Genomic DNA, 22,673 nt, shown 5'->3' with positions numbered 1-22,673 from the left:
TGCTTATAACTACGAATGCACATATTCGGTTGGTAAATAAATATCCAAGACAAAACATTCAGCAGCCATCCTATACTGGTATCCATGGTCAGTACCTGGGAGGGAAGCCACACAGACATGTGCCCAAGCCTAGGTGAACACATGCACCCAGAATGAAGCCAGCAGAAACTTCCAGAGAGCCCCTGCGATTGGCACCCCGTGGGACTGAAAGGCACCAGGACAGGCAGAAGAGTCAGTCCTTTTACGAGCTTCTGCACATCCCAATGCCAGCATCCCTACACCGAAGGGCACCCATCTAGGGTACCAAGGACCGGGACATGCTCCTGGTCCCGGGCGCTGGGTGGGTCGGGCCAGCGCTGGGATAAGCCCGCAGCCACCCCGCACCGGCACTCCCCGGGCAGGCGGGGTCCGTGCCCGGGCCTGGCTGGCGGACCCGGGTGTCGGTGGGTGGCATTTTTCCCCCAAAATCCGAGGAGCAGAAGCGGCGCACCGCGGAACCCGACCGAAGGAGCAACCCCCGATCGGGGTGGGCGGGAGCCGCCCGCCGCCGTGAGGGGAAGGGGCGGGCGCCATCGCTCTGCCCGCCCACCCTCATCCGCGCTTCCGCCCCTGGCCCTCAGCGGGGCGGGGGTCTCACCATCCCGGAGCAGAGGCTGATAACGGCGGTGAGCCGAGGGCGGGCGTTGACGTGCCCCCGGTAGAAGCAGTGCTTCACATCGGCGTCGGCCGCCTCGGCGTAGAGGCGCCGTTGGTCTGCGGCGGGCTCTCCCAGGAGGCTGACGGTGAAGAGCGGGGCGATGAAGGCCGAGCTGGCCGTCAGGTTGAAGAGGAACTGCTGCCCGAAGGCGGACAGCCTGTAGTGTGCCTTCGGGGAGTCGGCGGCGGCCGCCGTCCAGGCGTCGGGGGCAGCACTGGTGCTCCGCCGGCGCCGCCTGAAGTGGACATCGGTGGGGAAGGGCTCACCGAACTCATTCACTCGGGTAGGAGTCACGATCTCGTACTCGCTGAGCTTCTCCAGCAGCTGGGCTGCGAGGGGACAGACGCACATGCCGCTGAGTGAGGTGGCCGAGCCCCGCGGCCCCGGGGGGGGGCGGCAGCGCAGCACTCCCCGCGCCCCTCCCCGAGCACCCCCCTTACCTTGCCTGGGGTGCAGCTTCTGCCTCCTCGCTCCCGTCCTCAAGCCGTCGATGAAGAGCGTGGTGAGTGCCAGCGCCAGCGGCGCCAGCTGCATGGTGCTGCGCGCTGTCCTCGGAGGAGCAGCTTTCCCCGCCTCTGCTTCTTCTCCTCCTTTTTCCTCCCTTTCCCTCTTTTAATTTTTTTTTTTTTTTCTCTTCTCCTTTCTTGTAGCCCCCCTCCCGGCCCCCGGAGCGCTGCCGCGGGAAGGCGCAGCAGCCGGGCGGCGTTAGGGGCGGGCGGGCCGGCGGCGCGCGGGGCGCCGGGGGCCGCGCATGGTGCGCGGGGGCGGACGGGCCGGGGTCGGGACCGACGGGCCGGGACGGGGGAGCCGCCCGCCCGCCCGCCTGCCTGCTCTCCCTCGCTTTCCGCCTCTCCCCCCGTCGGGCTGGTGGACGAGAGCTGCTGGGGCTCTCAGTTTAAGAAGGGGCGTGCTCCATAGATCAAGCAGGAGAAAGCCCGCCCTCCTCCGCTCCCGCCCGCTCCACTCCTTCCAGTATGTCACTTTCTTTTTTCATTACTGGCGAAAGCCGAAGTCGCAGGTTTTGGTCAAGAAAAGCCATCGCTAGAGCTGGACGGAGTGGGCGGGGGAGTGCGAGCCACGGCTCCGCATACCCGGGTTCGGCACCCGCTCCCCGCCGGCTCCTTCCAAAATGCTTAAAAATCCCAGAGTAGCCCAGGCAGAGCAGCACCGGCAGCTGCAGGCTCTGCCAGGACCTGGTGGGGATCAGTCACTTTGCCATTCACTGAGAGGAGAGCTGAGTTTCCTTACCTAATTGACATTTTCCCCTTTTTTTTTTTTTTTTTTTTTTCCCAAGGCAGCTTGAAGAAGTGGACCAGCAATTGAAGAATCCCTTGTGTGGCACTTAGAGCGGTTGTTTTCTTCTGCATTTCTCAGATAAGAGGCAATTCAAGCAACTTTTGTTCAGGATTAGAATTGTGTTGTGCACTTTTCAGGCACCCTGAGGGAAAAGGAAGATTATATCCTTATCTGAGTTTATTTTGTTTTGTTGTACAGTTTGAAAGGTCTCTGTAAAAATTTAAGACATCCTTTAGAGCTAAATGTAATTAAGTGTTGTCTTCTACCCCTTCCTCAAATCAAAACCCCCAGCCTTGGTTTATAAGGTTTTTAAATATTTAAAACCTGTAAGCAAGGCAAATGAGAAGTTTGGAAGTTCAGTTTGCACTTCCATAGAAAATGTCAAAGTTCTTTATGTTCTTCGCTCAGCTTTGGGACAAGGCACAGAAATGTTGGTATTTGCTGCAGAAAGGGAAAGTTTTAAATAAAAATCAATTCAGAATCCACTTCTGGGCAAAATGCACCTCCTGACTCTTCAAAACAACTGGTGAAGTCCTACAAACCTCAACTATTAGGAGTCAATTATTAATTTTTGTATGATGAATGTAAAAGTCAGAGCAAATAAAGCATCATTTGCAAAGCCATGCATCTTCAACCCTGCAACTGGCTGGCCAGGGTTGCAGGGCTGGGAGGCAGAGCCTCAGCAGTGCAGGAATCTCCAGAGTTGTGGAGACCCAAGTCAGCACATCCTTAGGGCAAGGTGTAATGACACATAACCTCCCTGCATGGTGTTGTACCCACGCTTATAAACCAGGTTTAATTAAAATCTCGGATACAAGAGATAACTCGCCCATATCTCCCTGAGTTGCAGTGTTTGCAGAGCACCCTGAGCCATGACCACCTTCCTACAATCTCCATATGTACCCCAAAGCTTTCAGTCTTCACAGAGAGAGATACAGGGTGCTTGAGCTTGGGATAATGCTCCAGAAATTATGGTGGGAGAAGGAAGGGTAGGCTGTATCCCAAACTCAGGTGGGTGTGGACACATTTCCCAGGAGTGCCAGGAGGAGCCTGTGCTGTCATTTGGGCATGTGGAGCAATATTGAGGAGCTGATCAGCAAAGGGGGAGTGAGGAAAAGTGAACCAAGTTGCCTGAGGAAGGAGAGGTGAAAAGCTGAGCATAGCATTAGGGATCAGTCAGAGGGGAGGAGGCTTACGTGAAGCTTGTCCTGCTGGTGTCTGGGAAAGAGGGGTGCAGCCTTCAGTCCTCTGATCAGCACAGTGTTGGGAAACAGGTCTGGTTTATCTGGGCCTGCAGATACACATCTTGCATCCCACTGTTCTCAGCCTCAGCATCCCCTGTGCCCCATCAGGTGCTGGTGAGAGCTGCCTTGCTTCTATTCAGCTCACTGTCACAGGAAGACCTATCAGAGCTTTGGAGTTTTCCCCTCCTTAGTTTTCTACAAGGTGACCAGTAGAAGACTAATTTGGCTCTGAGGTGAGGTTTGATGGAGCTCAGAAGCTGGTAGGGGCTGAGAAGTGACAGCACATACCTGTGACTTGGTTGGGTAGGACCCTTTCCTTTTTGGCACTGAGCTGAATGGAGCAAGGTTGTTTTGTGGCGCATCCTCACAGCCCCAACGACTGATCTGAAACCACCAACGTGAGGGAAGGCAAGAAACACAACTCCATCATTCAGAAGAGGGATCCAACTCATGGGACTCCATTATGGAGCAGAGTTGGGAGTGGTCTGAAGCCTCCCAGGACCAAATTCTGGCTTTGCAATGTCACTAAACATACATTCATGCATGCCATGCAGCATGGCATGACTTCCAGAGCCATTTCCATCAATATGCACAAGTTGTATGTTGTGTGGCATTTTGAATCTTTACAGCTGGAGATTAGTAAGTGCAGAATGAAAGCTGTACTGTAAGTAAATAGATTATGTGGAGCTTAGAGAAACTAAGCTGCAATCTTAAATACAAATAACTTTCCTATTAGGAAGGATCTATTAATACTTACGGTATGGTAATTGTGCAGACTCCAAGTCCTCACCCAGTCAAAAGTAAGACTTGAGAGCTCATACCTACCCATGGAAAAATCCCCTTAAAACACTGGGAATTTTGCCTATGTAAATACTGCAGAACTTGAGCTGCAAATGCCTCTTCTATAAACTACCAAATCAGAACTTGATCACAACAGCAAAATTTCAGTAAGAAATTTAAGGCAGTGGATACTGCTGCAAGAATACACTTGAGGAACCCAGATTTCCTGAGGTTTTTGCACTGCTTTTCCCCCTTGTTACCATTTCATTTTCACTATAGGTGAGGCCATCCCTAGTACTAATCTTTGTTCTTTGTGGCTCAGCCTCTCTGGGTAAGCATCATCTTTCTTTATCTGCTGCATCCTCTTGCTTGTCCAATGATTATCCCACAAGGCAGACAGTTTCCCTTTAATGGTTGTTCCTCAATGCTACAAGATACCTGAAAACAACCAACTCTTCTCCTTCTGTCTAATCTGTGTGGTCAGAAAGTGAAAGATTTCATTCCCTTCAAACAGCTGACCACCCTCTCCTGCCTCTCTCTGCAGATGCTGATGCTGGTAACAAGGATACAACTCTGGGCTGCCTTTCTCTTTGTTTTGGAAACTCTCCTAAAGGCTTCTCTTTAAAAGACATTTTCAGCAGTTGTCAAAGCTGCATTTTTAAGTTTTGTAAGCCTTTCACATTTGTTTGGAGGGACTGAAACTTGCAAGTTCTTGGTGTATACTTAATTTTCAAACTTACCTGTGCCATGCCAACTCTTTTTGATCCTCGTTAAAAGGATTTAAATACACTAAATACATTAGTCCTTTAAGCTCCTGTTTCCTCCCTGGGAGGAATGTGCTGCTCCCACATGTAATGTGCTGCTGCCATCAAGGTCTGAATCACTGGGTTGCTTGGGAGTTTGCTCCTCCGATCCATAGGAGGCTGGGAAGTGCTCCCTGCCATTCCTAGCAATACCAACACAGCATTGCTATCACAACTTGCCCTCTGGGCATATCCTGATCCCCATATTAGGCTCAGTGGCTGAGGGAGATGTGATGTGCCAGGATGTTGCAGAGCCATCAATGCCATCCCACTCCCCTGAATATTGAGATGTGCACATTGAGGTGACTAATTCAAGGTTACCCAGGGAAATAATACCCAAACAGCCTTCATCTCCATCCTGGGTCAAACTGTGCAACTCAAACATCTTCCCAGCCAGTGCATTGCAGCAGGAGCCATGTTCTGTGGGAGCCATCCATTGCTCTGCACACAGGTACAAGGTGGGACACAGTGGAAATGCAGTGTAGCCTTGTCCTTGCAGATCTCATCCCTGCTCTTTGCCTGGATAGGGAATCACCATTTGGGAACAGAAGGTGAAGGAGGGAACGCAAAGAAGTCTGTTCCACTGCTGCACTCACATGCAAGGCCGGCGTTCAGCTTGCCTCAGAAACAACTTTGACCCTGGAAAACAGATACATGAGTAGGAACTAGGGACTGGGTGGGAGGAATAGCAGAACCCACGTAGACACTGCAAATGTGTGGGATTTTCATCTTCAGGTCAGCACGGATGGACATAATGATCCCTTGAGGCTCTCTACTTGAAACTGCTGGTTCCAGCTTGCCCCTCCCCTGCTCCCAGCATTGCTGCTGACTGTTCAGACACTGCTCCTTTTCCTTACACCTCTTATCTGCTATGTGGAAAGTGCTCAGGGTAGCCCAGCTTCTGGGTCTCACTGCAGTCTGGCAGTTCCTTTGGCCTAATAAACAGTTACAGATCCCATCTCCCTTTTCACTATGGGTCACTATGGGAGAGGTCCTAAAGAAGCTAAGAAACAATTTTGAATCTTCCCATTTTTGTACAAATTAAGCCACATCAAGCTAAACATTATATTAGTTTATCATATTATTAGTTTATATGTTTGCAATGCCACATGCTATAAATCAAACAGAACCTGAATACACTCTTCATGACTTTTGATATTATGTTCTTATGCATCTATGCTATGTTTCAGGTGCCTTTGACAAAACATTAACAGTAATACTAGGAGGACTCAATACAGCAGATGTTCTGTAATCCCACACCAAAAGGCAACCTGGGAATGTTGGAAATTATGCAGGTACAAAAAGCTTTATCCCTCGAGCCATGTACTTTTGTTATATAAACAAATTATCATAACAGCTCTGTGAGGTGTCACCATCACCTTATGAAAAGAAGACTGAGATGATTGATTTGGCAAAGAACACGGGGTCATGGACCTCTGACCTCATTGTAGTTTCACCCTCCCTCTCCATCTTGTATGCAGCTTAAGTGTATAATGTAATATTTCAGTGCAGGGATCATTAAACTGTAAAACTCTATTTTAGGATGGTTGTTTTCATTCTTTTCCCAAATAGTAGATTGTCTCCAGAGATAACAAAATACAAATATCCAGTAAAGCAGGGAAAAAGCTAAGCAACTTTACAGATATCAAGTTCTTTTTCCCTACACTGTTTGATTTCCCTTGGGGTGTAATGAGGTACCCAGCTAAAAGCAAAGACGTCTCCCTGGGGGAAGTCTTTACAATGTTGTCATATTTGTATTGTGGTAGGAAGTCTCTACCATTTATAAAACTGTCAAAAAAATTGTCAATGGCCAAAAAGCTGGGAATGTTTCAGGCCTAATCCAGTGCCTGTCAAAACTCATCATCAAAACTTCCACTGACTTGGAGAAGTGCAGAATCTCTGTCATTTCCAGGAGCTATTTTACAGCATCACATTTTGCTCATTAATATCCACCTGACAAGCATATATAACACCCAGTATTTCTTTACCAAGATGCAACAGCTTGAAAAAAAACATTTCTTTTTTTAACTTAGAAAAATGTCTGTGCTCACTAAGTTGCAGTACCAAAACCAGGGTGTTCTAAAATTCTTCTCAGGTAGCTGAGGGTTCCCAGAACAGATGGGCACAGGGAAGGAGAAGATAATCTAACGGCAGCCCATCATTTTGTAGCACTGCTAGTACCACATCATTACCATAGCCAGAATGTGCAACATACCACAGCCATTGCCTCACCATGCTAAATGATTAAGAGATGCTGCTTAAATGTGATGCTTCAGATTTGTCAGCAGTCTCCAGCTTGCAGGATATGTTGAGGAAACAGCTCTCTTCTTATAGGTGCTCCTATACTCTTGCACTCAAGTTTCTTCCTTTCCTCTGAAGGCATCATTGATAAGGAACAGACTAGAAATGCTTAGTGTGGAAGATTCAGCATATAAACACAGGACAAAAATCCAAAATGGGATTTGGTCTCTCCCCAGCTATGCTGTGTTTTCCCTGGATGAAGGAGTGGTGAACAAATTCTACTTTCAGCTGCACACCCTGCACTGTCTCACAATGGCTGTCGCTGCCTGAGTGGCTGGGCACAGCTAACACAGGCTCCCTCACTCTGGTTTGTGTCTGAACTACTGCTTTGCTGTCAGGTACCTACAGCCTTGGCTTTGCTACTTAAATTCACTGTCAGGTTCTGCTTTTGCAACGAAAATAGGGGACTTAACACTAAGAATTCAGTTTCTTAGAAGATAGAGTTTAGGTGAGATGTTAAAAAGCAGGCACAAAAGTAGCAGGATACAGGGAGAACAAACTCTGGGTGATCTGCAAAGCTGAAACAAAATTGTCTTTTTCTTCCCAACTGTCTCCAACAGCCACCTCTGTTCTATGCCTTCATGCCTTCTCACTCACTAAATACCTTTTTTTTGATGGCAAAGGCTGTCTAGGAGCAAACCTGGAATCCATCCATTCCCCTCGCAGGTGTGAGGAGAGCTACAAGAATGATGTGAATTGGCTGCAGCCTTCCTAACCACATTCATGTCATGCCACTCTGGCTGGGATGCTGGAGAGAGAATTAATGGAGTGTAAATCCCTGTTTGGAAATCTCCAGCTTCTCCCTGTAACTCCTTCATTCCCTTTACAAACCACAGGAAGAGAGGATCTCCTCAGAGAACCACAGCTGCACATTTTGGATCTTGATTAAAAGTAGTGGAGAATTCACACAACCAGAGCTGCCTGTCTAACGAGTTCAGAGTGAACTGAGATACTTCCAAGAGAATCTGTAGTCCTGAGACTAAACTCTGCGAGCAACAAGCCTCTTTTAAAGTTATTGTATGGCTTGGCTACAAAGATAAGGCACCAGATGGCTTGGGAAGAATTTTTAGGAGACAGTCTGCTGGTATGCCTGGAAGGATCTTGAGAGTTTACGTTTACAATAGACCATTTCTTTGGAGGCGAATGTTTGTCAGGAACATCAGTTTTAATTACCTAAAATGTAGGCTGTTTCCAATTGCAGACAATGTTAAGAGGAGTTGGTTTTTTTTTCCTGAAGAGAGGACAGCCGACAGAAACCCCTTCCTTTATAGGTAGCAAATTGACTTGTGAGATTACTGTTATGCAGTTTTTGTCCCAAATACTATCCTGAAGCACTTTCTTTCACTGATGAATTATTCATAGCACAAGTAGGTGTTACTTTTCATCTGTTTTCAGCCAATGAATTAAGCAGCTAATTTTGTCAACAAGCACACAAGGAACAGCCCTCAAAATTCCCAAGACTTTTCAACTGAGCCTTACTTTGTCTTTTGCATTCAAGGAGGGATAAGCTGGGACAGGAGCCATAAGGATGCCAGTAGGCATAAGCAGCCTGTCAGTAATTTCAGTGTTGCTTTCATACATGCAACTTGCTTCTAAATCCAGATGTGATCATTTGGCAGTAAGAATTATAGCACTATTACCCACAATATCGGGCTGAATTCAATGACACCAGGAATTGAGCTCCCGTACGCCCAATGCGAGGGCATGACATTCCTTTCCCAGCCAGAAGTGTTACCCAAAATTATCTAAAGGATTTGGACCTTCCTAAGAACTATGGCCCCTCATCACCTGCAGGTGCATGGCACACCTGAGGAGATGTGCATGTGGGCACCACACCTTGTCTGTCTGGAGATGTGGCAGCTCTGCTAAGGGGGTAATTTCCTACCCTCCAACACATGGAGGCTGAGATATACATGTTGTGTTTTTCAGACCTTTCAACTTTCTCATAAGCATTACAACATAAATACCATTAACAAATGCTGGTGATGGGAATCAGGCTCATGTTTGTAAGCCAGCTGTTTCCATGTTGTCTCCCCATATTTTATCATCTTAATTCTTGAATATCCCTAACCTTTCCATTCAGAATTTTTAAAGGGACAAAGCATGATTTGGAAATGATTGTAACACAAGGATATTTGTTGACTTAATTGACATTGTTTTGACATGTCAGGGCCTCCTAGAGGACCAAGACCCCATTGTCTAATGGCAGAGCAAACACAGGGCTGAAAATGGGGCCAGTATCGGCATTCCCCTGCCTTATCACACTCAGTTAATGCATTACTCCACACCAGCCAGCCAGCTAAGAATAGCATTTGTTGAAGGGAGGAGAAATCTCATACACACCAGCAGCATTCTTTCTCTCTGCTGTTTTCATAGGAGGTTCCAGCACATGGTTCTTTGTAACACAAAGCCCATAATCAAGACAGAGAATTGTGCAAATCTGAGCCATTTCATCTACCAACAAATTGGATGCTTGTTTTCTTCAACAGCAGGACAGGGAGATGCCCACCCATGGCTGAGACTCCTAGACCTGTAATAGCTTGTGAAACACATGGAGAGCCAAAAGAGCAACTTCCCTCAAATATGAGTAGAACTGGGCACATTAAAACAAACACGTTATCCTGTTTGATTCTGTGCATCAGTTAACTCCTCTGACAGTGAGAATGGAACTTTTTAGCTCTTTTATACATATATAAAAGCATGTGGTTTAGGGCAGCGGTATCTAATTGCATGAATTTTTTTTGGATACCATTATGTATAGAAAATAGGCCTCTGGGCCAGGAGTTGGCACTTTTCAGAAGCTGACATGCTTCTGCTGAAAGCATTGTGAGGGATCCAGTGTCACCACCTCTCTGCAGCATCATTAATAGCAGTGACCAAGAACCATCCCCTGTGGCTCTTCTCTCTTGCAGATATCCCCAAGTCACACTCCTGCATCCCACTGCACAGTATGAGGAAGAAAAGAGGAGTTTCTGCATTGCTTAAACACACAAGAGCTACTGACCTGACCCTCTTAGAGCCATTTCACACTCTCTCCAGGGCAGACCAATGGTGAGTGTTCAGTGGTGACAGGGCAGGAACAAGGAAAGCTTACAGGGCCTTGCCTGAGCACCAGTCCATCTTCCAGGGACCTGCAGTTGGGTGACCCATGCCAGAGGTGATATCCTTGTGCTCCCCTGCTGAGCTGCTCCAGGAGGAGAGGGACACAAGTCCTGCCTGGGGACACACAAACGTCAGTGTAACTCTTGCCCTTGTGCAAATGCAGTGCTGGAGTTCAAAAGTCCAACCTTGCACTGCTCTGATGTCGGCACCACACATGATGGTTTAGTTTCCACTTCCACCACCCAGAACAGCCATGGCTGTGGAAATCCCAGATTAACAATTCCTATTAGGAATACCCACCACAATCTCAATGATGTGTGTGTGTGACTGCCAGTGGCTGTGACATCTCTCAGGGTGCGGAGATATAGTAACAGCTGTCAGGTTCAGAAATTCCCTTTTATTTTTTGCCCCATTCCCTAAGATTTTTCTCATGCCCCAGCCCTCTTCTTGTGTTGTTCCCTCAGGCTATGTGTCATCTGTCCTGGTCACTGAGGAATTTGGTTCCTGTGCCTAGAACAGCTTTTGTGTTATTGGCAGCTCTTCTTTTTGCACCCATTGAAATCTATAAAAATAAGACAATGTGTGAGTAGCTTTTCTAATTATTAGAATCTAATTATTCTTGTGTTTACTTGGCATAATCTTTGATATTTTGCAACCAGTTTATTGACCCAGCTTCCAGGAGAAGACTTGAGCATGAGATGCAGTGACACGGATGTTTCCTGTAGGTCTAAAATGTGGTACAAGCGTGCCCTTCTCTATCCAAGCCCTTCAGCAAAAGTGCTTGTAGTTTGCTCCTTGACTTCAGGAAATGGGTGCAAATGCACCCAGGCTCACCCTGCAGCTGGAGGTGTCTGGGGCACCCTCCAAATGTAGGTCCAGCTGCATCTGTCCCTCATGTCACAGGCATGAGCCCCTGGCCCTGAGTGGCGTGTGACTAGCACAGCAGTCAGAAAAATTCACACAGAAGATTTTGTAAGCACGTTTGCTGGTTTAAACTTTGCCCTAGAGACTGGAGACTCCTGAAACTGTGAGAAAGAGGGGTCCTTGTAATTTATAGCTGAGGTCAGCGGAGGGCCAGAGCAAGGAAGTTTGTATTGCAGCAATTTGTACCTTATCTTGTTTATAGATGTAAACAGAAGGTTTACACTTCCGTTACTGAACTCTCCTACACCAAAAATGTCGAGTGCAAAGAGAAGGAGAGGGATAGGCAATGTGTCTGTACTCGTTTCTTGAACTAATTTCAAAAAGTACAATTAAAGAGTCTGGTGTTTCTGAGGTTTGGAAATTCGGACTCCCTTGCAGGGTTTAAAAACCCATCTCTGCAGACTGCAGGGGTCATTCCAGGATCTCGATAAGGTCTGGATGTTACTTGTGAGTCTGATGGACCTGAGTCAACATCATCGAAGCCAAGAATCCTTTATGAGCTTTAGGTCATTCCCAATTGCTTCTGAAGTCATTGCCCAGGCTTTTCTCATTTTAGTCACAGTACCAGGGTTTTGTATCATCTGAAAAGCTCCAAGGCAAGGGACATATGGAGCTAACAAAAGCACAGTTATTGTGCTAGTTAGCTCCAGTCCCATGCCAAGCAAATTATTCATGCACATTCTGTGGATAGGAGAAACAATTTTCATGTGGTTATATGGATAAAGAGACAAGAATTTGGGCCACTGACTCAGCCTGCCAGCAATGCTTCCCCCTAAATTCAGCCATGGAGCTGCAAAGCAGATTTCTCACAGCACTGATGGTGAGGCAGTACTCTCTTTGGAAAATGTGACCCCTTATTTACAAGCCACTTGGAAACCAGTATCATACAAGGGAGCCAAATTATTCCTGAAGTATGGCCTTTTGATTATAACCTTTCAGGAAAGTAAGCAATTGAACAAAAGCAGCTTAGAGATAGCATTTCAAATGAGAATCAAACAGCTTGGCTGGAACAGGAGCAGCAGCAAACTGCCCAGCCTATTGGAGACATGGCCATGCCATGCGATGCTGCTCTCCTGCATCCGAAAGGAAACCTGACATTCTACAGGTGTTCTGCTTTTTGAGTCTCATGGAAGGAGACAGAGATTGAGGAGACACACTACAAAGGTTCATTTTAACGGTTGCTGCTTTTCCATTTCAGCTCTGTGACCAAAGTGCTTTTTGTTTTCTCTTTTTTGTCTCAGCAGATTTTACTCAATTGCCATTGCAGTGGGCACTGCAGAATGCAGGGTACATTCCTGCTTCAGTTTTCTTTCTGTGCATTTGGCAGCAATTCTGGACACCCAGAAATGCAGACCATCACTATTTCCTTTCATTTCCACTTTCCTTTTAGAAATATTTAATAAACAGCCTTCCCACATTGAAAAAAATTAAATAATTAATATATTTTAAAAAATGAAGTAATTAAATTTGCTCTATTATTCAAGTTAGTGGAAATAGAAAAGTGAATCAGCTGACTGTTATTGTACAATTAAGTCAAGAATAGTTAATTTAAATTCTTGTTCTGTAATACTTATATAATTCAGACTTGGAGAAAAAAACCCTAAGGTCATGGATTAGCAGTGGCTTAAAGTTGAAAATAGCCTGAGGAAGTAAGGATGACAAAATAAGTACGAGTGGGCAAATCATATGTAATGGGTATGAGAATTACTTACTGTATGATATTTTATCAATATAAATGGAAGAAATACAAAAGCAAATTCAATTTTTAAGGCCTCCGTGAACAAAAATATATGTAAACCTATATTATAAATATAAATATACCTGTAAACATAAATGTAAATATCACCAGTCTCTATACTTTAAACAGAGCTACAAAAATTGAATTTGAAATCCAATATAGAAATAATTGGTAATAATTAAAATAGTTGTTGAAATGCAGAGCTAGTTCTCATTAACAGTGTTTTATAAGTTTGCTTTCTTTCAGTGATGTACAAAACTAAAACCTGTGTCATTCAACTGAGATGCCAAGCCATTCAAAGAACACACTGAGCAGAAGTTCATCCCAAAACACCAGCCACAAACTACACTTTTCTAGATAAATTATGGTTCATAGGTAAATAATCATGGCAATTCACTTAGATATAGCATGTGAGGTAAATTAAATCAAAGCCTTTACTTGCATACCCAAATAAATTAACAAAATCTATAATAAAAGCTGTGGTGGGGCCCATACTCACCAGTGTTGGCATTTCACAAGATGCCTACCAAGGTTTCATTATGATTACCTTTTGCAAGCATTGCAGCTGGTACAATAATAATTGCTGTGCCAAAGAGAATTGTGAAAGTGCAAAACACAGGAAAACTAGAAAAGGAATTTTATGACAAGAATGCCATGCAATTTTTCACATACCAGCAGAGAAAATTAGATTTCTAAACAGTGAGTGAACAGTTGCTTGCCAGGGTACTGCAGCCACTGCCTGCACAAAACCACCCCTCAGAGCCCATTGGATGTTCACAACAAGCAGCAGCTGAACACTCCCAAGGAGAATGGTGGTAATTAATTAATTATTTAGGGCTTCTGTGCTGGAAGAAATTATACCTATACGTGTTACTAGTGGGTAAAAACTTCACACATCCATAAAAATGCACACAGAGTATCTCTGTTATTGATCAGAATAACTTCTAGCCATTTTGACTAGGACACCTACTTAAGAGGAACATCTTTACCCAGTGATTGGGTCTTACTGGGAGAAATTCATTGTTGACTTGGCACTGTCTGAATTTTGGTAGTGGGAGAGGGCCACAGGGGTACCTTCTGTGAGAAGCTGTTGGAAGCTTCTACCATGTCCAACAGAGCCCATCTCCAATGGCTCTGAAGATGGACATACTGCTGGCACAGTTAGAGATGTTGGTAACACCTCTGTGATGACATTTAAGAGGAAAATCAAAACATTGCACAAGCAGTTTTTTTCCAGGAGTGGCGAAGCGCCGCTGCCGGGGCCATCCCTGGTGTGGCGCACGGCAATGCGCTGCCAAGGCCGCCACCATCTCCATGTGGCCCACGGTGAGCTCTGCCTGCCTGGCCAGCCCCTGCAAGCCATAGTGAGGACCATGGTGAAACAAACCCTGTCCCTTGGAATGCATGAAGTGCATGGGGGTGCAGAGATCCACTCACAGCCCACGGGAAAAGGGCTCACATCGGAGCAGGTGGATGCCAGAGAAAGCTGTGATCCAGTGGGAGACCCGAATAGAGAGAGAGGGCCCTTCCTTCCAAAGATAAAGACAGAGGGCCCTTGCTTCCAAAGATAGAGAGGGCCCTTGCTTCCAAAGATAGAGACAGAGGGCCCTTGCTTCCAAACTAGAACAGCCTACCCTTCGAGGATTGCACCCCATGGATGAGTGACCCACGCCAGAGCAGTTTTGGGAAAACTTTGCCCATGGGAGGGACTCACGGCATAGCAGAAAATCGCTCTCCCTGAGCGAACAGAAAAGGATCTCAAGTGATGAACTGACCAAAATTCCCATGCCTTGTTTTCCTGTGCTGTTGCTGGGAAGGAGGGATGGGGTGGGGGGAAAAAAGGTGTTTTAAGGACTTAGTCTACTTCTCATTATCCTCCTCTGACTTTGTTAATAATAAATTTACTTTATACTTTTCAATTTAAACCTGTTTTGCCCCTAGAGTATTTTTTCTCCCAGTCCTTATCTCAACTCATGAACCCTTCATTAATTCTTCTTTCTTCCCCCTCTCCTCTGCCCAGCTGTAGCAGAAGAAGGTAAGTGAACGACTCTCGTGGGTGCCTGGCATTTGGCCAGTGTCAAACCATGACATTCACCTTGGCCTCAATTCACAGCTCAGTCAGAAAGTTTACAGAGGCCTCTTGGGTGTTTGTAACATTCTGTTAAGTAATAGCACAAATAAAACCACTGTCTTGGGATAATGCACCTTCTTTTATACAAACATTTCATTTCAAAGTCTTAAATAGGCAATAAAACAGTATTTAGTCTTGTAAGTCTTCTTTGGTTAGGTTCATAATGTACCTGCCTACCAATTACATTCCTGACAGTCAGAACACCTAGAAAACTTTATTTATTAGCAATTCATCCCAAAATAAATGTACCACTTGAGTCAAAGTTAGTCTGTTCTGAAGGAGACTGCTAAGATAGCTCCTAGGATAAAGGAGGGTAAGGTGCTCTTGAATATTAACATAAAAGAAATAAAAATAAGTGCTTTGCATTTCAGAAGTAAATTTTTCACACCTCATTTTTGTTTTCATTATTCAGACATAGGCTGTGATCTCCACTGAGGTCCTCACTGAAGTAAATATCCACTGACACCCTTCTTACTGCAGCCTTTGGATAGCAACATCTGGAAGATGATGAGACCCCCGTACCCTTTGCCCACACACACAACACAGCATTTCAGGCTGTTTCAGTATTTTACCTGCCCTTTAAGGCCCCCATACAGAAGCAAAATGGTTGTTACATGTATGTAGCTCCTGTCTTATGAGCCATCTAATCCTATTTAGTGTTTTAGCTGTGTCACACATGAATTGGTGGCTCTGTGCAGTGCCTTGTTCAGTGATGGCAGATAATAATGCCTTTGGTGTGCAACACTCAGCTGAGGCAAGCTTGGAAAGTGTTAACTCTGAGGCAGGATAATATCTTATTTGGTTGAAGTAAAAAGTAAACCAATACCGGATTTACAGCAATTTAAGGCTTAAGATGAGATCAGATGCCTGTCATCTCCAAACACCTCTCAATCAGCAAAAAATAATCCTTCATGAAGTGGATTGTTGTGTTTTGGTGCAAACTTTTTTGGGTAAAATGGGTCCATATGTTATTGTTCTGTAGAGTGGAGGGAGGTGAAGCATAAACTCAGCTGAAAATTTATCCAGAGCTTCTGGCAAGTGTGGGCCAGAAGTGTGTGATTTGTGCTGCTTACCAGATCTCTGCATTTCATGAATCCTAGATGATGATTTTCAGGGGGATATCTTTAAAAGGATGCAGGAAGTTAGAACTATCGTCAGCTAATGAAGAGGGCAGAGAAATTAAAATGGAGCCAAAGGGAGAGGAAGATGTACTCATTTTCCTGAGAATTATTGCATTAGAGCCACCTGCTTACAGGGTTAACTTTCTTCCTCTCTATTTCAAATAAGGGGAGTCAACCTGACCTTTACTTTCAGATCTGAGAGAAGCCTTGAAAATGAGAACAGTGAGGCTCTCCAAATGCAAACACTGGCTGCAGCAGACCTATTTTTAAATAGTTTAGAAGAACACCATGAACTAGAGAAGGAGGGGAATTTCCCCCTGCAAGTTTGCTGCCTCACTGAACACAGCGACAAGCTTGAATTTGCTCTCTTACATACCAGGAGACCTGTAGCAGAAAATGAAGTTAAATCCACAAACACAGGACCCAGTGCAGTCAAGTGGCACCAGCTCCAGTTTTGCTGCAGTGCATGAAGGGGCTAATCTGCAGAGAATGCCCCTGGTCCAACATGCACAGGCTTTAGTTAATGGTTCTGCTTCATGGAAACAGACCCTGGACAGAGCTGCTAAGGGGAACAATCCCAAACCAGCTCAAGTGGCTCAGAAGACATCTACCTCTGAGAAGGGTACAGCTTCCCAGGCTGCATTCATCAATCTCTTCCATCTCTTTCCAACCTAAAAAGTTTTTTTTGTTTGTTTGTTTTTTTTTTTTGTTTTTAATAAAGAATAAACTACAAACCATTCAACTGCAATAGTAAGTAATATTAAAAATTCATAAAGTGAAGAACTAACCCAAAATAGCAGCACCCCAGCCCTAATATATTCTCTTAAGAATTCAGATTTATCATAGCCCCCAACTTGCTACACAATTCCTAGCCATATCTTCTGCTACACACTTCTGCTGGGCTGCTACTTTCAGTTTTGAACCTTAGCCCTACAAGGAATTCTCTGAACAGGAGGTTAACCTTTGTTTTAAAGGATGTCATAAGTAAAAACAAACTCTGGCCTTGCAAAATTTCCCTGTTTGTATGTTTTGCCCCAGTTACTCAGAAAAAAGTAATCCAATAGATTAAATTTCCCTTTCTGAGAAGTGTTATCTAACTGCAAACCAGTGGTAATGTCACTGGGCAGATGATATAGTCAGTAAAGTGCAGTTACTTGGTCAGCACAGATGGCTTTGATGCTGGAAAAGACATTACAAAAGGAGCATTTCATCCCTTTTCTGTCTGCCCTCCTACATAAACAAGGCAACTTTCTGGGGCCTGACAGAGTAGATGACAGAGAGAGTTGGCTGGTGAAATTCTGTGTGATTTCAGAATAATACCTACCTACCTGTAATTATTGCCATGTCTTGGTTTCTCCTATCTGCAGAGAATCACATCAGAGGACATTGGAGCATACCAGGACTGGGAACAGAAGTCAGTTAAGGGTGAGATGCAGGGAAGAGGAATGCACACCTTTGACACATCCCTATAAACAAAGGTTAACCCACTGTCCCCTCATTTGCAGGTTACTCCAAAAGTGTGGTGATTTTTACCAACCCACACATTTCCAGCTACCTGTATGTATCTTCTGTTTCCCATCTCATTTCTCCTGAAGCCTCTCTAACAAACTTAATGGGTGATTTCTGGGGTCAGGGTGATATCTTTCTATTTGTATTTCATAGCTTTCAGTAGAATTGTTTTCCGTGGACTCATCTGGTTACTCCTGAGCTCAGGAGGTTTACTGAGACTCAGCTGTAGGAAAGACTGAAAATGAGAAAATCTTTTTTGCTATGAATAGTAGTCACAGACATGTTCCTCTCTCCAACCAGCTGCCTGAAACATCCCTCTCCATTTCATAGAAAATGATCTTGTATGTGGGTTAGCTTGAAGGGTCATTGAGCAAGTTGCTGGCTACATCAATGGCAGACTTGCTCTTCCAGGATAGCTGTGGCCAAGTTACTTTAATTTCTCACAGGTCCATTCTTGGATTCAAAGAAAATAAAAAAAAAAAGACAAGAGGTGAGCTCACTCTGTCGGTCAGGCATGTAAGTCCACATCTTAGACAATCTGCTGATGAAGTGTCAGAGTTCCCAGAAGTTCAAGGATGTCTCAGGGCCTCTAAAAATCAGCTCCAACAGGGCCCAGTAACACCTGGAGTGGTGAGGAAAGGAACCCTGACACTTTTTGTGCCTGCATCAAAGTCCCTGACAGAACTGGCAAAGCCCTGAATTTATTTGCTTTAGATTGAGCTGATTAGAGCAACAGCTGGAAAGGTGAGTGTCTTTAATTAAATGGACAATAATGTATGACTTACATTGGATGCCTCACAATAAAAAATAAAGTGTTTATTAATAATGGTTTTAAATCTCAGTTCCTGTTTTAAGCAAAACAAATTTAAGTAAGCAATCCCAGCTGAACTTCTGGTAGGAGGGAGTTTACTGGGAAAATTAAATTTAAAAAGAAAAAAGCTACTCAGGATTTACTAGTGTTCATTCACCATCCTTAAGTTTGGTGAGGAACGTAGCACAATGTAGCACTCACACTTTTCACAAAGGTTTTCAAAAGCCACTGGCAACAGGTGAAATTCTCCCTTGGATGAGAATTTGCAATCTTGGAACCTCTCTCTCATTTCTTATTTTCTTAGCACTGCAAATGTATTTTGTACAAACACATATGCATACACATACTATGTATATTTACATATATACACTTCTATATATAAATTGTTCCTGATACAAAGCAGTTTGAGCGTTTCCCTCCATAAATAAAGTGTCCAGTTCAAGCTGGCAAGCTCTCCAGAATGCAGCATGTGAGATGGAAAAGACAGCAGCTAAACACTGGTTTTGTTAATGGAAAAAGATTAGTTTCCTGTATATGTCAAATTCCTCTATAACCATGGGTAGATGAGTTAGTACCAGACATTCAGAGGGATTTAGGTTAGCAAAGATGTAAATAGAAAACTTATAGGAATTTCTTCAGGGGGAGCTGGATATCTCAGGGGAATTTTGAGATTTGCTCACCTAATTTGCTTCAACAGTTGAAGTTTTCTGTGTCTTGGCTCTTCCTATTTAGAAAATGTCAAAACAAGTGATTTTCTCCCTCACCAGGAAGGATCAGGAGAGTGAGGCACTCTAGCAAACACATAACTGAAAAAAGGAGGTAGATGGAATAGGAAAAGTTTAATGTATTGCTGCTCACCTTTATCAGACATGAATGACCTATGAAATATTTATCATCAGAACCACTGTCCTCACATGGGCGATGCTACCCAGAGCCTAGACAGCATCACTGCTCTCCTTTTCCACTGAGCAGGAAATGTTGCTACAGATTTGGAGGAGAGGAAGGCTTCACACCTGAAAGCAGGGCTCAGGTCCAACACCTTTCCTCAGCAGTGACATGGTGTGCAGTTGGTCATGAGGGTCTACTAAACACACAGAGCTGAAAACCAGCCCCCACCACACAACAGACCTGAGACCTGTCAGGAACTCACTGTTCTGTCAGCATTCATCACAGGACCACTATGGTCCCAATGTAAATGTCCCAGGCAGAGTTCTGGGATCATAGAGTCATTGCACCACATTATATTAATCTGGCACATTTATATTTTGATTTTCTACAAGCTGTGGTCCCACACAGAGATGTTCTCAGGCTACCATCCTCTCAAATGCATTAAAGCTTTCTGTGCTTGCTGCCCTCAGGTTCAGTTTCCCATCCATGCTCAAGAATTATTACTAAAGTAAGTACTGGAAATGCACCTCTCAGCACACTTGCACAATATTTAATGGGAAAAAAACACCTTTGTTTATTTAAAACAAAAGCCCAAAAGTTGACACACATCTCTGACAGTGAAATTCGGAAGGAGTTTCACAAGAAGTCAATCTGTGAGCAACAGAAGCTGCAAAGCCTTGTTGCCTTTGGCTCCCTGGCTCAGGGCTGGGCTAGTTTCCGGTAGTAACGCACAAACCCCAAGTCAGAACACTTCCTGTAGCAGGAATACTTTTCCTATGAGTAGTCTGAGGGATTTGGAGATTTACTTCAGATTACAAGTCAACTTTTGTTCCTGATTGAGTGGCATGGATTTAATCTCTCCTCAGTCGCTTATCTTGCTATTGCTGACATACCTAGCTGTCTGTCAAATTGGGAAGGAACTTAACAACATATTCAGGTGTAGAGACTTACAGTGCGATGCTGGAAATCTCTTTAGGAAACCAGGCTTCCAAATCCCCCAACAAAACAAAGTCATTGTAGTTTGACTTGTCTGCTTCAGCTGTGTTAACTCATGGGAAGTTACTGAAGCAAGTTCATGAACCGTCACTGATGCACAGCATGGGAACCCTGCAGATTGTAATTGCTGGGAGCATTGGTTGGAGCATTAAGTGACAGCCATTTATTGGACTAATAAACACAGAGCTTAGTGTTCCTATAGGAAACACCAGCAACTTTTGAATCAAGGCAAATGAAGATGGAAGATCTTTCCTTATGGATGTAGTATCTGCAAAGGAGCAGCTGAATTTTTTTCATCAGAGTCATAACATTTTTCTGAGTAACATTTCCAAATGAAGGACTACTGAGAAGTCCAGACATTGTCCATTTTCTCCCTAGGATATATCCTGCTGGGGCTTTGTACAGGTCATTAATACATTATCTGCTGAGCCATAAGACAACAAGCAAAGCCAGAGAAATGCAGTCTAGTGAAATTTGACAAGAGTCGAGGATGCATGGGTTTGCTACTTAAATAAATAAATGTTTAAGTATTTAAACAAAAATTTTGGTTTGAAAGGAAAGGCTCCATGTGAGGGAGAGGTCAGACGAAAGCTGATGTTTTCTGGACCAATAACAAATAACTACTGATCCAAAAAATCTTGAATACAGGAAGCTCTGTCAGGTTCCATTTGAATGGATAATGAATGGCTGAAAAGAGATGTTATGTGATGCTAATATGTAAAGCTCTAAAAGGAGGTAATTGATTTGCTTTGATCAAGTAAAGAAAGAGATCCCCACCTTGGCTCTTCCCAGCAGAGATGGTTATCTTGGCAAAGCTGAGGAGAAGAAGTGGCCAGACTTGCTGTGAGTCAGTGTCAGCAGTCTCTCCTGATGGCTCCACATGTGACCTTGCTGTACAGGAAGGCCATGAGACAGAAGAGAGCAGTAACCTGAGTAGGAGTAATTCCATGTTGTTGCCCAGACAGTGTTATTCCCCTGCACCCTTGGGGGCAAGTCACAGTGTTTCACATGGCAATGGCAGCTCCTATTCACCACATACAGCATGGAGTGTTTCATAGCAGCCCCAGGTATCCCCTCTGAACATGACTGTCAACCACGACCATTCTGTTTCCTAGGCTTCAGCACAAAAGCTTCATCTGCTAGCAAAACACTTGAAATTAGGATGTAATTCTGCTCTGAACATTAGCAACCAAATGATCAAAATATGCATTGTTTCCCAATCCTCTCTCAGGGAGGGTGATGCCCAGAGCTCCGGGAACTCAGTGTCTTTCCTTCCTCCATATTCTCACCAGTAGAACCTCTCACCTACCTCAGTTGTATTTTTACCTCCCACACCCCTTTGACTCCAGCTGTTTACCAAACTCCAGCCACTTTATTGGACAGAAATGGAAGAATAAGTGATTGTGAGAATATCTTGAGGGAGTGCAATCAGTGAGTGAATCCAAATACAGTTATTCAGCTATTGTTCTTTCAGCTCTATGCCCGAGAGAAAATGAAATTCTGACCTTTGGCTATTTTGTAATATAAAAACTGCTGATAATATAATGACAAACACTTTCTTGTGTACTTGTGGGAGACATCTGCTGAAATCACAAGAAAATTTCCCACTATTTGAGCAACTGAACTTTTCAGAACTCCTTGCAGGTGTGCAGCACATCAGCATTAAAAAGTGTTCTCCCATTTAATGGAGTAGCATGTACAGTGCTTGTCAAAAATCAGGCATATTTGGCTACACAAATTCTAAAAGTTGCTTAAACCTGCAATGTTCCTGAACCAAACACTTCTCAGGTCTTTGTTCCTTTGCAGCAATATGTGCTTTATTATATAGCATAGGGCTCAAAATTACAGTATATTTTAAAAAAAATACATAAAATGTTTCACAGGTCAAATTAGAAGTTACACAGAAAACTTCATGTGGACCATCTGTGTTTGACTGCTGAGATAATATTAATTTCTGGAGTTCTGGGTCACAAAATTCTACTCATTTCAAAAGCTAGCTAAAAGATCACTTGGATTTTATCCTGTTGGCTTGAATCTTGTGTATCTTGTACAACTTCCTGGCTGTGTAGATGACATGTTGCAGCAGTAAGCTGCAGAACACTTAGAGGAACAAAACTGAGCAGTATTTGAACACTGGGACAGTTTTCAAAGGGCATTGCAAATACACTCAATCCATCATTTGTTTTGCATTTCTCTAAACCACATCTATTCCCTGGGAAATATAAGTAAATTTTGATGGGGAGAGGAATGGAAGAGGGCAAGGGAGGGAAAGCAAGAAAATGTAAATACTTGAAGTGGAAATTAATATCGAAGAAAGAGTTATTTGTGCTAA

General features: G+C 44.3%; 1 protein-coding gene and 1 long non-coding RNA gene across 6 annotated transcripts in view; one reads left to right on the top strand and one right to left on the bottom strand.

Moving 5' to 3' along the window:
• The window catches only part of ADAMTS9 (ADAM metallopeptidase with thrombospondin type 1 motif 9), a 79,338-nt gene extending 78,099 nt beyond the window's left edge, over positions 1-1,239 (bottom strand). For all 3 annotated transcript variants that reach the window (XM_053953545.1, XM_053953546.1, XM_053953547.1), the window contains exons 1-2: positions 1,138-1,239; positions 638-1,026 (exon numbers count right to left, since the gene is read on the bottom strand). In XM_053953545.1, the coding sequence (XP_053809520.1) occupies positions 638-1,026; positions 1,138-1,231 (483 nt within the window). In that variant the 5' untranslated portion in view covers positions 1,232-1,239. The remainder of the gene's footprint in view (positions 1-637; positions 1,027-1,137) is intronic.
• LOC128794001 (uncharacterized) lies at positions 618-12,604 on the top strand. Of its 3 annotated transcripts, none has more exons than XR_008432954.1 (6): positions 618-980; positions 1,996-2,047; positions 6,011-6,115; positions 10,034-10,172; positions 10,688-10,805; positions 12,392-12,604. It is a non-coding gene; the product is annotated as an uncharacterized LOC128794001 (long non-coding RNA). The 3 variants fall into 3 exon arrangements; XR_008432955.1 differs by having other exon boundaries at positions 12,389-12,604; XR_008432953.1 differs by lacking the exons at positions 6,011-6,115; positions 10,034-10,172; positions 10,688-10,805; positions 12,392-12,604 and having other exon boundaries at positions 1,996-2,495.
• Positions 12,605-22,673: the final 10,069 nt, after the last annotated feature.

The sequence above is a fragment of the Vidua chalybeata genome, chromosome 12 (assembly GCF_026979565.1).
Source record: "Vidua chalybeata isolate OUT-0048 chromosome 12, bVidCha1 merged haplotype, whole genome shotgun sequence".
In the NCBI taxonomy this organism is placed as follows: domain Eukaryota; kingdom Metazoa; phylum Chordata; class Aves; order Passeriformes; family Viduidae; genus Vidua; species Vidua chalybeata.
Note: the sequence above shows the minus strand (reverse complement) of the source record. Positions and strands in the feature narration are given on the sequence as shown.